Genomic DNA, 14,349 nt, shown 5'->3' with positions numbered 1-14,349 from the left:
ATGAATGTAAACGATACTCGACCTAATTGTTTACTTGTCGCTACTGAAACTAGACTCTTTCAACCTCAAGCAGAAGATATTCTTACTGATGAAGACTTATTGGATTTATTTCGTATTGTAAAACAAGTCCTACGCAAGAAACCTGACTCGGATAAACTAGCCAAACTTTTATTTTGTGTGTCTTATGCTTTAGGTGATCATGTCAAGTTCTTCAAACCTTTACATGAAGATAAGATTCTTTTTCGGGACGATGCTACAACAAATATTACTATCAACGCTGTACGATTACCAAATAATAGTTCTTGTTGTACTGGACAATCTATTGACCAAAAAGAAGTCAAATGGCAAGAACCTTCCTCTGTCTCTTCTCCTTCTTCTGTGGCATCTTCTATTCCATCCTCTTCTCCTCTAACAAGAATATTGACTGTTCCTTTTTTGACAAACAACAATCAAACTTCTTCTTCTTCAACTTTACCTCAAGCCTTACAACCTTTATCATCACCTTTACATCCACCTCAACCTTTACCAGCACAAACAAATACATCCGATCTATCGATTACATCTGATGATACTTCAACTGATCCTTTCACAGTTCGACCTTACACCAATTTTCGACCGTTGTATCCAGCTTCTTCCTCATCTCCTGCTATACCCATACATTCATCCTTTGAACGTAGTCATAGTATCACCGATTTACACCGATACCCTTCACCAAACAATGGTTTAAATGCCAATGGTCATCAACGAGCTACATCATTACCACAATCCGAAGTATTAATGGAACCCAAACAACGTGGATTTTATTATCAAGATGGAAGGATTGCTCGTGAGCCTGTATTATTACAACGATATGCTGAACAAGGTATTTTGACTCAAGCTTCTTTGATGAGAAAAAGAAAACGACATTCAACGGATGCCAGTGTACCTTATGAAATCAATCCACTTCCTCAACCTACCAAGAAACCAAAGATTCCTCATCGACATGGTGAATTTGAACATCGACGTAAAGTGGATTTCTTTTTATTTTTTTTTTTATTTATTTATTTATCTTTTTTTTTTTTTTTTTTTTTTTTTTGCTTGTAGGAGATGATATCATTAATCGAATGCGAAGTATCACAATGCAAGATTTGGAACAAAAAGCACAAAGGATGCCAGTAGATTTTGCACTTGTCATAGAAAGATCACCAGCACCAGAAACATTCCCAGGATCCATGGAAGAATTAAGCAAGGAACAAGCTGCGGATTATTTGGAACCAGCATTACGCATTTTGACCAGTCATTCCAACATGAAACCACATCTTGATAACGGTATGAATCAAAATGGTATTTATTACAATAGTGATTACTTTAGACTTTATATGGCATTTGAACAATTCCAAAAGACATTTGCTCATTTATTTCCCAACGATGTGGTGAAAATCCCAGAAGATGATTTCAATCTTGATGGTATGGAAAGGGATAAGGACAGAGAAAGGAACGCCAATATGAAAGCTTATCGCAATTGGATTGAACCTTTATTGACAGAAACAAATTGGGCAGCCTTTCGACGAAATATTGTGGTGGGTGAACGAATGATGCAATTGACCAAAGTCGTAGGTCAAGGTGTCTTATTGATGACCAAAGAACTTAGTGGATCCAAATTACATTTGACTTTTACCAACAATGAATGGGATGAATTCATCACAGGATTAAGTTCAGGAAAATGGGATCAAACAATCAAATGGGATTCAACATCAACATCATCAACATCAAGACTTGTATCGGAATTACGACAAAAATTCATCACTGATTATTGGTTTCATCCTGATGGTACCATGGTTTCTTCCAAAGACCGCAAATCTCTTTATCGATCATCATCCATCAATCATATTTCTTCATCACCTCATCATTCTGGTACTGATGACAAAAAAGGTTTGATAAACAATGCAACATCTGGTGATTTTTACAAAGTGGACACAAATCTTTTTGGTGACATTTAGATGATATATATGTATATGCCTTTTTTATTATTTTACATACTTTCCCCTTAGAAATATATATTATCATGATTCTTTTTTTTTTTTTTTTACTTTCGTTTCTTCCCTTTTTTTTATTTTATTTTACTTGTTTATTATTTACCATGTACATTATATTATTTATTTTTACTTTCTTTCTTTTTGTAATAAAAGCGATCTTCTTTTATATATATATATATATATCAATGTTTATTATGTAAAGAAAGAAAGAGGGGGAATCAAGCATCTAATAGGAATTGAATAGAGGTAGGAGAAGGTTTAGCAGATTGGGGTAAATGGAAAGATTTCAAATCATAAGTGGCTTTTGGTATAGGGACAACATCATCATCAACATTGGTATCATTCTTCGGCCTTGAAGCAGGATATGGAGATGTGATGAACATCAAGGGTGGTAAAGTAACATCCACTACATGAGGAGTTAATACGGGGGAAAGATCCGGTGGGGTTGGTAAAAATTTGTCATACGACATGCTTGGTAAAGAAGGACTAGCAGGTGCACTTTTGATTTTACCACCTCGATGAATACGTTGATGACGAGTTAATTCATCCGATCTTGAAAATCGTTTTTCACAACCTGGCCATGTACAAGCATGTGGTTTTTCTCCTGTATGTGTTCTAATATGTCGATTACGATGTTCTAAACGAAAAAAAGATTTAGGACATAATGGACAATCATAAGGTCGATGTGGTGATGACATGATTTCTAAAGATAGAATACGGGAAAAGAAAAAAAAAAGAGAAAAGAAAAAAAAAAGGAAATATAAACAAAAAAAAAAAGGGAAGAGGATGGAAAAAATGGGAAAATCCAGAAAAAAAAATGGGATGTTTTGATAAGGGTTCAATTTTTTTTTTTTTTTTTTTTTAATGAATGCAGGGTTGTCATAGTACTGATAACAGATTTATAGTAACTCCGTAAATAAAAAATAAAAAAAAAAAGGTGATAAGATCACTTGTACTATATAATTTGTTTATTTCATTGGATCGGAAACAACCACCGTTTCTATAGCGGAGATGTGTATCTACGAGTCCGCCTTGGCTTATCATATTAGAACGGTCTCGGTACATCATTTTTGCATTAATAATAACCTAATCATCCCCACTAAAAAATCTGGAGATCGGTGTTACTGACTGATGTTGTTCATGATAATAAAAAAAAAATAAAAAAAAAAGAATTTCTATTTTTCTTTTCAACCAATGTTGACTCTTCATTATTACCTCATGACTTGATTCTGACCAGGGATACCCTTTTTTTTTTTTTTTTTTGAATTGATTTTTCATTTCCTCACAAACACACAATGGGTTGAATGTATATATATGAGTATGTATGACACCTTAAAAAAAAAAAAAAGGCAAGCGGGCTTGAAATTTTGAATGAGAATATTTTTGAGGGAATTCATGATGGACTCCTCTTTCTTTCCGTTTTCTTTCCCACATCATGACACTCCTTTTTTTTTTTTTTTAATATCAATGCTTTTAATAAAAGGATCATACGAGAAAAAAAAAACCAACTCTAGGATCCAGTAAAGTGGTCTTTTTTTTTTGGATCAAATGGAACGCTTTTATTGAACCCTTGAATTCTTTTGTTGGTGGTCGTCATTCGTACTCTAACTTTCTTTTTTTTTTCGGCGTAATGCATAAAATGAAATGTTACCGAATGGATATTTTTGTACTGATATTCTTCTTTTTTTTTTTTGTAGTATTCTTCCATTGTCTGTTTTAATCACTTACCTCTGCTCGTCAAGTTCTTCCATCCTGTTTTCTGATCGTCTGGATTCTTTTGTCATTCTGCTTTTGTCCACTTTGTCCCTTCTTGTACTTTCATATCATTCTTTTTTATCATCACTTTCTCTATCTGTCATCCTTTCTATTTGGTCCTATTGGTGATGAAGATTATAATCTAGTAGTATTGGAATGTAGTATTGGAATGTAGTATTGGAATGTAGTATGGAATATGGTTGGAATGTGATTATAGAATGTAGTTTAGAATGTACTATGGAATGTAGTATGGTATGTGGTTATAGAAAGTAATTAGAATGTAGTATGGACTGTGATACTGTAGAAATGTAATGTATCATGTCGTTTTTTCTTTGCTTTTTTTCTTTTTTTTTTTTTTCTTTCTTTTTTTTTTCTTTTCTTTTTTTTTTCTTTCTTTTTTTTTTCTTTTCTTTTTTTTTTCTTTCTTTTTTTTTCTTTTCTTTTTTTTTTCTTGTCATTTTTTTCTTTTTTTTTTCTTTCCTTTTTTTTTTTTCTTTTTTTTTTTTTTTTATTATTTTTACCAATAAATTTGATATTGTTGATACGTAAGAAATATGGCCCAATGAAAAGTGATACGCGAATACATGGCCATGATGAGTATTGTAGTATATATGACATGATATTTGTGTACACGGCAAATACAGGGACAACACGGCTATTCATCATCCAATCATATTGCTCACATGGTACTATAGTCTAGTTCCTCAGGTAAATTGAATAAACTTTTGAGTAGACAAACCTTATTTAAGCACTGTGATGAAGAAAGGTGAACAAACTTTTCATTCTCCGACGATTGGGTTTATAATGATGTTTCTGGTCCCAGCGTCAGTCCAGTGCCAGGATAGTATAGTGGCAGTACATTGCGTTGTGGCCGCACTGACCTGAGTTCGATTCTCAGTCCTGGCATCTCTCTTTTTTTTGGGACTGTCGTCCGGGTAAAAAATTATCCAACTGTTAGGCAATTGTTAAGTGCGTTAAGATTTTTTTTTATTGTTAGGGATTTTTTTGTTTTTCAGTGGATGATCGATTTATATAATTGATGAATATTATTATTAATATAATAATATTGTTGATGATTGTTTGTTAGTGAGCACCAGTTCCTTTTTATAAAAGAGAACAAAACAGTATAAAGTAGATTTAAATGTATATTCCAAATATAGAAATAAATGACTTGATTATTTGATCACAATTGATGATGATCAATAAAATAATAATAACTTGATTGTAGTTTGATAATAAAATAATAAAATAATAATAAAACTTAGGATGATTAATTCCTTAAGAGTGGTCAAGATAGTTTGATTTATGAATCTTTTTATGTTTATTAAAAAAAATAAAGATCTGTTTTGACAAAGTAAAAAAAATATCATAATAACTAAGTGCTATTTATAATAAAAAAAAAACCTAAGTCAAACCAAAAAAAAAAAAAAATAAAATTGGTGAGAACGGGCAAAATGATGAGAACTGGAGAAATGGTGAGAATTGGTGAAATGGTGAGAATTGGTGAAATGGTGAGAATTGGTGAAATGGTGAGAAGAAAGAAAAAAAAAATATATTTTTTTTTTTTTTTAATCTCCACAGTAAATTTCGTTGTCAACATTATTCTTAACGGATGATGATAAGATGTGAGATGGATGGATGATATAAATAAAATAATTATATCAATGTTTATAAGTTCGTAGTGAGAACAAATATTAATAAAAAGATGATTTGATAAAGTTGTCCAAATAAGGAAACAGGAAGAGATGTATGATTTTTCTTGATGATGATTAAAAAGAGGTGATTTATCTTGTAAAAAGACTTGATGATTAAAAATAAATCAGGATGATTAAAAGATAAGATGGTAAAACCTTAGATGATTTTCTAAGAGAGTGGCCAAGACAATATACGTAATTTTGGTTTAAAAAAGAAAAACCTTTTTTTTATTTATAAAAAATATAATAAAAGATTGACATCCTCCCAGAAGGAGGTGGAAAGGGGAGGTTATTTATATAAAAAAATTAATAAAGTCACTGATTCTAAGTTAAATATAAGTGGTTCGAAGTTGGGTCAAGTGAAAGTGGTTCAAAGTTGGGTCAGTATAAGTGGTTCAAAGTTGGGTCAAGTGAAAGTGGTTCAAAGTTGAGTCAGTATAAATTTTTTTTTTTTTTTAATTCCAGAAAAACTTAATTGAGATCAATGATTTCAGTAACATGTGAGATGGATGGTTGATATAAAAAAAATATTTATATCAATGATTATAAGTTCGTAGTGAGCACCAGTTCTTTTATAAAAAAAAAAAAAGAATAAAAGTGTCGTATCAGTGTATTTCGTAACCATATCCATAAAATAAAAATAAAGAATGCATTCACAAATAAAGAACAAAAAATACATCGTAAGATGGAATGTAATACATTGACGTGTAACAAAGTAGTTGGAATAAAAATATAACTGCTAAAGACTAGTAATTGATATACTATAACTAAAATTGTTATAAAGAAAGGAAAGAAATAAAAAGAAAACAAAAAAAAAATTACCGCATATCTAAAAAAATAAAATAAGAAATACGGAATTTGAAATTAATGGTAGATTCCTAAAGAGTGGCCAATATGATTTTATTTTAAATAAGATATTTGTACTAAATAAAAAATAAAAGTTGGATATATTTTTCAAACAAAGAGGGAAAAGGATTTGAAAAAGAAAAAAAGAGGGGGAAAGAAAAAAAAGATAATTGAATGAAAGAATAATTCAAGATTGTACAGACAAGATTGTACAGACGATTTGAAAGGTAATATCCAAAAATGGAATTAGATGTTGATATTCTCTGTATTTATCTAAACCAAACGATCGGGAATATATATTATATAGTTCATTCAACTTTTTTTTTTTAATACGCAGAATAATCCATCAAATAAAAAGAGAAGAAAAGATTCATTGTAAATAATCATTCATTTTATTTCATTTGTTGTAAAAAAAAGAAAAAAAAATCACAAAGGTATACTGTATATATATATATATAAATATACATAATAGACTATCAAATCTACGCTATCTATGTGTTTCATCATGTCCTATTTGGTACCAACATAGTTTGCAGGAAAGATACCTGGCGTTCCATTCAAAACCCCTAAGTATAGTAATGATAATAAAAAAAAAAAAAAAAAAAAAGAGATGGATAAAGTAAGATATCATCATCTGTTTTCTATTTCTTTTCTTTTTCTTTCTCTCTTTCTTTCTTTTCTTTTTTTTTCTTTTACCTTCCCACCAACCACTATCATCACGTTTGGTGACAAGAATGGTATCCCCTTCTCGTAGATTTAATTCATCAGCATTCACAGCTTGAAAGTCATATAGAGCAACAACATAATCTGGAGTCGTTTCCGTGATAGGTTGTTCAACAGTATCTGGTGTAGAATCATGGCATGTTGTTTCCAATGAATGATCATTGTTGTCTTCTTGAGATGTTGTGACGGGACCGACATAATTTGCTGGAATCACGCCAATATCGTTGCCTCGACGTACTTTGATCCATCCATCACCGGCTGATAAAATAAATTAAGATGAGAAACATCAATGACAAATCATTTCTATTTTACTTACAATCTTCCACAATAGTCAAACGATCACCTTCCATAATAGTGAGTTCATCGTCATTCTGTGCTTCATAATAATAAAGAGCCTCCAAAAGAGATGTACTAGTAGTAGTAGTAGTAGGCATAGTTGCTGTGATAGGAGTGGTTGGGGTGGTTGATAGGAAAGATCGGTTGCTGCTAGTAGAATGACGAGGTGCACTGGACATGATGGAAATATTACTGGAAGATGGTTGTTGATTGATTTTCCCTCGAACACCAGAACAATTGGGTGCTACTTTCATTTCACATTTGGCATGACAGTTGAACCCACAAACTAAAGAAGAAGGAAAAAAAAAAAAGAAAAGTCAACTATTATAATAATAAATAATAGTAATATTTACCTTTGCATGTCATTCCTTGTTTCGACAGACCCCAAATAGTACTTTTGCAATAGTCACAAGTTGTAGGTATAGTAAAAGAAGAGGGTTTGAAATCATGTATTTGAGCGGAAAGTCCATCATCTATCCCACCAAAAAAAAAAAAAAAAAAAAAAAAAAAGAATCAAATCATTATTCTTATCATGAATAATATTTACCTCCTATACAATGAATGATCACATCAATTTCACTTTTGACTCGAGCTTTCTGTGTTGCCAATATCGTCATTTCCCTCGACAAATCCATTAATTGCTACCATACAAAACAAATAATATCAGTATCATGAATGATATACATATATATTTCATTTTACCTCTCTAGCAACGTCATATTCGGGTTGTGCTTTATCCGTGATTGACCGTACATATGTATCCATATCAGCTAAATCTTTTGATCGTTTAGATAGTTCATCTCCAATGGTATCCAATCTCTTTCTATCCTTGACCAATTTATTGTTGAGGAATATGATGGACGAATCACTGATGACGAGACTATCATCCTATTGTTTGAAATGTAATATGAGAACATATATGTTTGAAAGAATTTTTCCCAACTTACAGTATCAATCGTCGTAGAATCTATAGAAGCACCAGTCCAGGGGAGGAAAGTAAATTCAGTGTTATTGTTATTATTGGTGGTTGATCCAAGGGCATCCCTTACAAACAGGTTTTCATCTACTTCAGGGTCCATCTTGCTAATATCCATCATGGCAGTATCATAATAGTTTTGAGATTTCGCCAAGGCCTGGAGTTCTATGTTGACATATTTAGCATAAAGATCACGCATGGCCAGCACACGAGTAGCATCAAGGTCTTGTAAATTCTATAGTGTAGAAAAGAAAAAAAAAAGATAAGTCTTGTTATTCTTTCTTTTTTTGATAAACTTACGTCTGCTAGCGAAGGAATATCAACTTCAAAGTATTTTGTTCGTTCTGCATTTGCCACAGCCAAGGCCAATAAATAACTATTCTATTAACAATATTATATATACAAAATAGAGAGTTAGGTCTTACTATATATATATACTTCATCATTACCTTTTTGTTATTGCATTCCAAGATAGCGTGATCGAGTTGTCGTTGTAACTATAAAAAAAAAAAAACAAGTTTTTTTAGTTTCAAATAATGACATTGGTTTCTTTATTACCTTTTCGTTATCCCCAGTTGGTTTATTTAATTTGATCCGGACAGATTCGATTTCTGAACATGCATCATCATATGCTTGTTTTGCTTTATCCTTATCCAAATATGTCTTATCCCTTTCACTTTTGAGTTTATGAAAGAAGGCAATATGCTATAAGCAAAAAAAAAAAAAATTCGTCAGTAGTAGTAATAATAGTACTTATATTTACCTTTTTCTTGGCTTCTTCTTTTCTTGTCATGGTAGCTTTGGCAGGTTCAGTAATTGAATTATTTAAATCCTCCACTAATTGATATCTTGATTTCGCCAGTAGTTCTGTTTGGTGTAATAAAGAATGCCAAGCTAAAGCAGAAGTACTTTCAACAAAAGATAAATATATTATTTATCCTTATTTTTTTTTAATTTTGTTTATACCTTGTAGAGTCATCCCATTCCATATCGTCGTTTGTCGAGATAGTTGTGGTGTCCAATGTTTGTTTCTTGGCAGTCTTATATTTCTTTGCCAAGTGTTCCATTTTTTGAGCATATTCCCTTTCGAGATGACTTTTATCTCTTACAAAGTTCCGAAATTGATTCAAAGACTGAAGTCCTTCACCAACATAATCGTTTATTGCCGGAATTTGATCCTATAATATACATATAAAAAGAAAAGGGAAGGAACGAATCTGTCAGAGAAGAAGAAGAAGAAGAAGAAAAGAATTGATAAGAAATAAAACAATAAATGATATACTTACTTGCAAGTCGTTACCAAATGTCATGAGAGAAAAGAAAAAGAAAAGAGAGAATATTGAAAAAGAGAAAAGAAAGAAAAAAAAAAAAAAGAAAAAGGAAAAGGAAAAGGAAAAAGAAATTAAAGAAAAAAAAGAAGAGATTTCATTTAAATTGCCGACTGTATTTCTTGGTTCTGTCAGTTAGTGTAAAGTAATCAGATCAATTCTTCTTTGTTCATATTATTTCTTATTCAATCAATCCATTGATATATCATGATTTCTTTTTATTGATGATAATAATGAATAAATTATAATTTCATACTGTAAAACCAAGAAAGAAAAAAGCACGCGGACATTCAATAGTTTCAATGGGGATGATACAATTGTTTTCAATTTTTTTCTTTTGATACATTTCTTTTTCTTTTCCTTTTTCTTTTTCCTTTTTCTTTTTCTATTTCCTCTTCTTTATTATTATTATCAAACGATTGAATAGTAAAAAAAAAAAACAATGTCTGGTTCTAATCAACGCATTAGTATTTTCCCAACTCGAATGTAAAGTTTATCATCTTCTTTAAACTTCTTTTTTTTTGTTATTTATTACTCCTCAATTGTTTCGTACTATACTCATCCTACTTCATCCTTCTATCAATCTCACTTTTTTTTTCTTTCATTTTCATTTATTTAGGGCATTGACCACCATGAAGCAAAAGTTAAAGGGAGCCCAAACCGGTCATTCTCTATTGAAGCGTAAGGCTGAAGCTCTTACCAAACGTTTCAGGACTATTACTCAAAAGATTGACGAGGTAAAAAAGAGTTTGAAAATAATAGTTGTCAATTCTAATCCTTTTTTATAGCTCAAACGTAAAATGGGTCAAGTTATGCAACAAGCTTCATTTTCTCTAGCTGAAGTGCAATATATCACTGGTGATATTAGGTAAGAATAATGTATTAATTGGTGAGAGGGATATTGATTTTTTTTTAATAATAGTTATCAAATTCAAGAAGCCTCAAAGACCGCTCAATTACGTGTTCGTGCCAAACAAGAAAATGTATCTGGTGTAATGCTTCCTGTTTTTGAAATGTATTCTGAAGGAGGCAATGGTAAAAAGATAGGAGGATAACTATGAAAAGATATTCATTTTTTTTTTTATGTAGCATTTGAATTCACTGGATTGGGTCGTGGTGGTCAACAAATCCAAAGAGCTAAAGAAGTATATGCCAAAGCTGTGGAAACATTGATAGAATTGGCTAGTTTACAGGTAAAAAATAGGGTTTATCACAAATGTCAATCATCATCAACTCTTTTTTTTTTAATAGACTGCATTTGTAATTCTTGATGAAGTGATCAAGGCCACTAATCGTCGTGTCAATGCTATTGAACATGTGATTATTCCTCGTTATGAAAATACCATCAAATATATCATTTCTGAATTGGATGAACAAGACAGAGAAGAATTCTTCAGGTAAGGAGAAGAAACAACATGACTAAAAATAGAAATTTACCTTGCCTTTATTTTTTGTAGATTGAAGAAAGTACAAGGAAAGAAGAAGGAAAGAGCTGCTATTGAAGAAGATGAACGATTGTTAGCCAAAGCTCAAGCTGAAGAAGGTGATCAAGAAGGTAAGAAGAGTGATGATAAAGAATGATTAGGGGTTTTTTTTTAATGACCTCTTTTTTTTTTATAGCACCTATTTTGCAAACAGCTCATGAAAGTGGACAAATTGATATACTGGATCATGAAGAAGAAGACATTATTTTTTAGAAATTGAGTTTATTCCTTCTATATGTATATTTGAAATAAAAAACAATGGAAAAAGAAATTATAGTGTCTTTATTCATCAATGTAATAATGATTATATATATATTAAGGATAAGATTCTACTGCTGTTTTTTCATCATATTGATGTAAAGGTGGAGGAGGAGGAGATCGACTGAAACCAAAAGACCTACTATTATGATTGACCATATAAGAAGTAGATGATCGAATGCCATCTTCCGATCCGCTATCAGGGTGAAACACTTCCAAATCTTCTTGATGTCGATGTCGTCGTCGTCGGATCCAAAATATCAATCCACCTATTATCAAAGCTACACCTATCAGGGATCCTATCACAGCACCAGCAATACTGCCTCCATTCAACTGTTGTTGTTGTTGCTGTGATACGACTGGGGTTGCTGTGTTTGTTGCTGGAGATGTTGTTGGAAGAGTTGCAACTATTGTTGTGGTAGGATCGGCTAGACTGGTGATACTGGTGATCGTAGTGGAAAGAACAGTATCCGTAGATGATAATGATGATAATGATGATAATGATGATGATGTTGATGATGAATCAGTGGATGATGGTAATGCATCAGTAGAAGACAATGATGATGGTAATGATGATGAATCTGTAGATGATAATGATGATGATGCTTCAGAAGCGGTACTAGTGAAAGTGGTTGGCGTTGGAGTAGTTGTGTCACCTATGAGAATACAAACATGGTGAGAAAACTCTTTTTATTTTTATTTTTATATTATATATAAAAATAGAGATTCCTTTATTTACTTGGAGTGGTAGTATCTGTCGAAGTATCAGTTGGTTGAAGAGATGAATCAGTCCCAGTACTTGAATCCATGAGATGATTTCTATATATATATATATATATATATATATCACATTAAGAATCAATTCAAGTGAAATGTTTATTTATGATACTTACTATTTTCTTTATTATGAAGAAAAAGTGAATAAAAAAAATATGAATGAAAGAATTAAAAAAAAAAAAGGAGGATGAGAGAGAGAGAGAGAGAGAGAGAGAGAGAGAGAGAGAGAGAGAGAAAAGCGAGAGAGGAATCCATAGAAAAAAAAAAAAGAATTAAAAGGTTTTGGTTTTATGCATACCACGTTTCTTCTAAGAGAAGGAGTGGATGGGAAAGAAATGGATCTCCTTTACTGACATTCAAATTGAGCATTACCCTTTTGTAGAAAGCATTGTTCCCATTTTTGTTACCATCAAGATGGAAAAAAACTATCAAGTTACGGCTTGGCAAAGACAAAAACAAAACTAAAAAGGAAAATGTATTTTTGGAAATTCTATCTTATGCTTAACGGTCATAGATCTAAACTTGGGAGAGGAATAAGGTTACACGATGAGGCTTCAGTGAACTAGTGTTTTAAAAAAAAAAGATTTCCGCCCTTTTTCAAAGCCCAGCATTGCTTTGAATAGAAAAAAAGATTTAAAAGTCCATAAGTTCCTTTTTTTTCTTTTTCTTTTACCTGGATTTCTGCTTTTTTTTTTTCTCTTTTCTTTGTGTCAAATCTTTTTTTTTTCTTTTACATCATGGCCAATAATACTTGTTGTTGTTGTATTCCTATTAGGTACACTTTACAAAGAAAAAGAAAAAAAAGAAAAACTTCATGTCAAACGCATTACTAACTTCTTTTTTTTCTAGGGCTGGTGTATTGATCATTGCCACACTTTCTGCTGTAAGGTTTTCCTTTTTTTTTTTTTTTTGAATCCTTGTTTCTAGTTGTATTGACTTGTCATTATTTTTTTTCTTGTAGCTCTTTTATATTGCCACTCTTGTTTGTTTATTGGTGGGTAAAGGATGTAAGTTCAAATCAAAAAAACAAAGTGACAGATCAAAAATAGCTCATATCTTGATTTTTTTTTTCTTTTAGCCCTTCTCAATCCTGAATATAGTGAACGTATCATCATTGGTTATTGGATCCTCTTTGGTTTATCTATTTTGTATACTCTTAGTTCTATCTTTGGTATTGTTGGTGGTCTAGCTGTAAGTGAATAAAGAAAGATCAATGATGATGTGTGATTGAACCTTTTTTTTTTTTCTTCTAGAAAAATCGAGGCATGACCAATATTTTTAAAGTATTGTATTGGTTGATGGCAATTCTTATGTTGATATTGTCAGTTGGATTATGGATCGCGTCTATGGTGAATCGTGATGAAACCGTGGCTGTGTGTTCCGACATACTTCAACATCCTGGTACTTATAATGGAGAACTCACCACTTACAATTATCCCAAGGCACAAGCGGATGAAATTTGTTCCTCTAGTATGCGAAATCTTCTTATTGGTATGGGTATAGGTGTGTTTGTTGGCAATCTGATTCAGGTAACGAAAAGAAATCAATTGTGTTGGATTGTTATAGCCTTATTAACGTCATTTTTCTTTTTTTTGTTTTCTGTAGTTATACTTTGCATGTGTGATCAGTGCTTATGCAACTCGATTGCGACGAACCAATCAGCATGAAAGACTTCGAAATTTGGAAGACTTCCCTGTGGAACCTGTTGGCAAAGCTCATTACTAGTTGTATTACTTTTTTTTCTTTCTTTTTTGTAGTTATTTCAACCCCATCCCAATCCTTGTAACATAGCATTCCTTTCTTTATACATTTTTTTCCTATATATTATATATATATTCCAATCTCCCTTATATCATTTGTGTTCATTATCATACCTCTCAAATCATTCGTGTATCTCTCTTTTATATATATATACATATATATCCTATTTCAAAACCAGAAAAAATGAAATAAATAAATAAATCATTATTACAATTTGAACGCTTTACTGTGAGAAATCTCATGACTATAACTATACTTGGTATCAAAACAATCCATATAGAGTAATATGCGCATGGATAACATTATTGTTACACAGACCTGAAAATTATATATATTTTTTTTTGGTTTAAAAAGGAGGTCAAGTTTTTTTTTTTTTTTTTTACATTCTTTTTCCAC

At 31.4% G+C, this 14,349-nt stretch overlaps 6 protein-coding genes and 1 non-coding gene across 7 annotated transcripts; 4 read left to right on the top strand and 3 right to left on the bottom strand.

Moving 5' to 3' along the window:
- BX664DRAFT_303686 (uncharacterized protein) lies at window positions 1-2,076 on the top strand (the record flags this gene model as incomplete). Its single annotated transcript, XM_051542493.1, has 4 exons — window positions 1-307; window positions 530-682; window positions 749-1,003; window positions 1,084-2,076. 4 exons carry the CDS (start codon window positions 1-3, stop codon window positions 1,977-1,979), a joined length of 1,611 nt encoding a protein of 536 aa, XP_051396355.1. The 3' UTR covers window positions 1,980-2,076.
- Window positions 2,077-2,111: 35 nt separating this feature from the next.
- Window positions 2,112-2,786, bottom strand: BX664DRAFT_342833 (uncharacterized protein). The gene has a single exon (XM_051547220.1). The coding sequence runs from the start codon at window positions 2,711-2,713 to the stop codon at window positions 2,234-2,236; it is 480 nt and encodes a 159-aa protein (XP_051396354.1). The 5' UTR covers window positions 2,714-2,786; the 3' UTR covers window positions 2,112-2,233.
- Window positions 2,787-4,605: 1,819 nt separating this feature from the next.
- On the top strand, window positions 4,606-4,676 carry BX664DRAFT_t126. The gene has a single exon. It is a non-coding gene; the product is annotated as a tRNA-His (tRNA).
- A 2,077-nt stretch (window positions 4,677-6,753) lies between these two features.
- Window positions 6,754-9,726, bottom strand: BX664DRAFT_380965 (uncharacterized protein). The gene is made up of 13 exons (XM_051548932.1): window positions 9,632-9,726; window positions 9,312-9,523; window positions 9,109-9,253; window positions 8,904-9,050; window positions 8,795-8,842; window positions 8,646-8,726; window positions 8,317-8,580; window positions 8,072-8,257; window positions 7,917-8,010; window positions 7,723-7,842; window positions 7,350-7,655; window positions 7,007-7,291; window positions 6,754-6,876 (listed from the first exon to the last, which is right to left on the bottom strand). The coding sequence occupies exons 1-13, from the start codon at window positions 9,653-9,655 to the stop codon at window positions 6,821-6,823; spliced, it is 1,968 nt and encodes a 655-aa protein (XP_051396353.1). The 5' UTR covers window positions 9,656-9,726; the 3' UTR covers window positions 6,754-6,820.
- Window positions 9,727-10,041: 315 nt separating this feature from the next.
- On the top strand, window positions 10,042-11,434 carry BX664DRAFT_342828 (D subunit of V-type ATPase). The gene is made up of 8 exons (XM_051547219.1): window positions 10,042-10,159; window positions 10,293-10,410; window positions 10,462-10,541; window positions 10,596-10,708; window positions 10,763-10,866; window positions 10,925-11,070; window positions 11,131-11,228; window positions 11,294-11,434. Exons 1-8 carry the CDS (start codon window positions 10,116-10,118, stop codon window positions 11,368-11,370), a joined length of 780 nt encoding a protein of 259 aa, XP_051396352.1. The 5' UTR covers window positions 10,042-10,115; the 3' UTR covers window positions 11,371-11,434.
- On the bottom strand, window positions 11,435-12,386 carry BX664DRAFT_342824 (uncharacterized protein). The gene is made up of 3 exons (XM_051547218.1): window positions 12,309-12,386; window positions 12,155-12,234; window positions 11,435-12,071 (listed from the first exon to the last, which is right to left on the bottom strand). Exons 2-3 carry the CDS (start codon window positions 12,222-12,224, stop codon window positions 11,473-11,475), a joined length of 669 nt encoding a protein of 222 aa, XP_051396351.1. The 5' UTR covers window positions 12,225-12,234; window positions 12,309-12,386; the 3' UTR covers window positions 11,435-11,472.
- Window positions 12,387-12,900: 514 nt separating this feature from the next.
- On the top strand, window positions 12,901-14,179 carry BX664DRAFT_342823 (uncharacterized protein). Its single transcript, XM_051547217.1, has 6 exons — window positions 12,901-12,967; window positions 13,042-13,075; window positions 13,154-13,199; window positions 13,271-13,383; window positions 13,446-13,721; window positions 13,798-14,179. Exons 1-6 carry the CDS (start codon window positions 12,930-12,932, stop codon window positions 13,915-13,917), a joined length of 627 nt encoding a protein of 208 aa, XP_051396350.1. The 5' UTR covers window positions 12,901-12,929; the 3' UTR covers window positions 13,918-14,179.
- Window positions 14,180-14,349: the final 170 nt, after the last annotated feature.

The sequence above is a fragment of the Halteromyces radiatus genome (assembly GCF_025201355.1).
Source record: "Halteromyces radiatus strain CBS 162.75 chromosome Unknown BX664scaffold_10, whole genome shotgun sequence".
Lineage (NCBI taxonomy): Eukaryota > Fungi > Mucoromycota > Mucoromycetes > Mucorales > Cunninghamellaceae > Halteromyces > Halteromyces radiatus.
The sequence above is the reverse complement of the archived record's forward strand: the minus strand, read 5'-3'. Positions and strand labels throughout refer to the sequence as shown.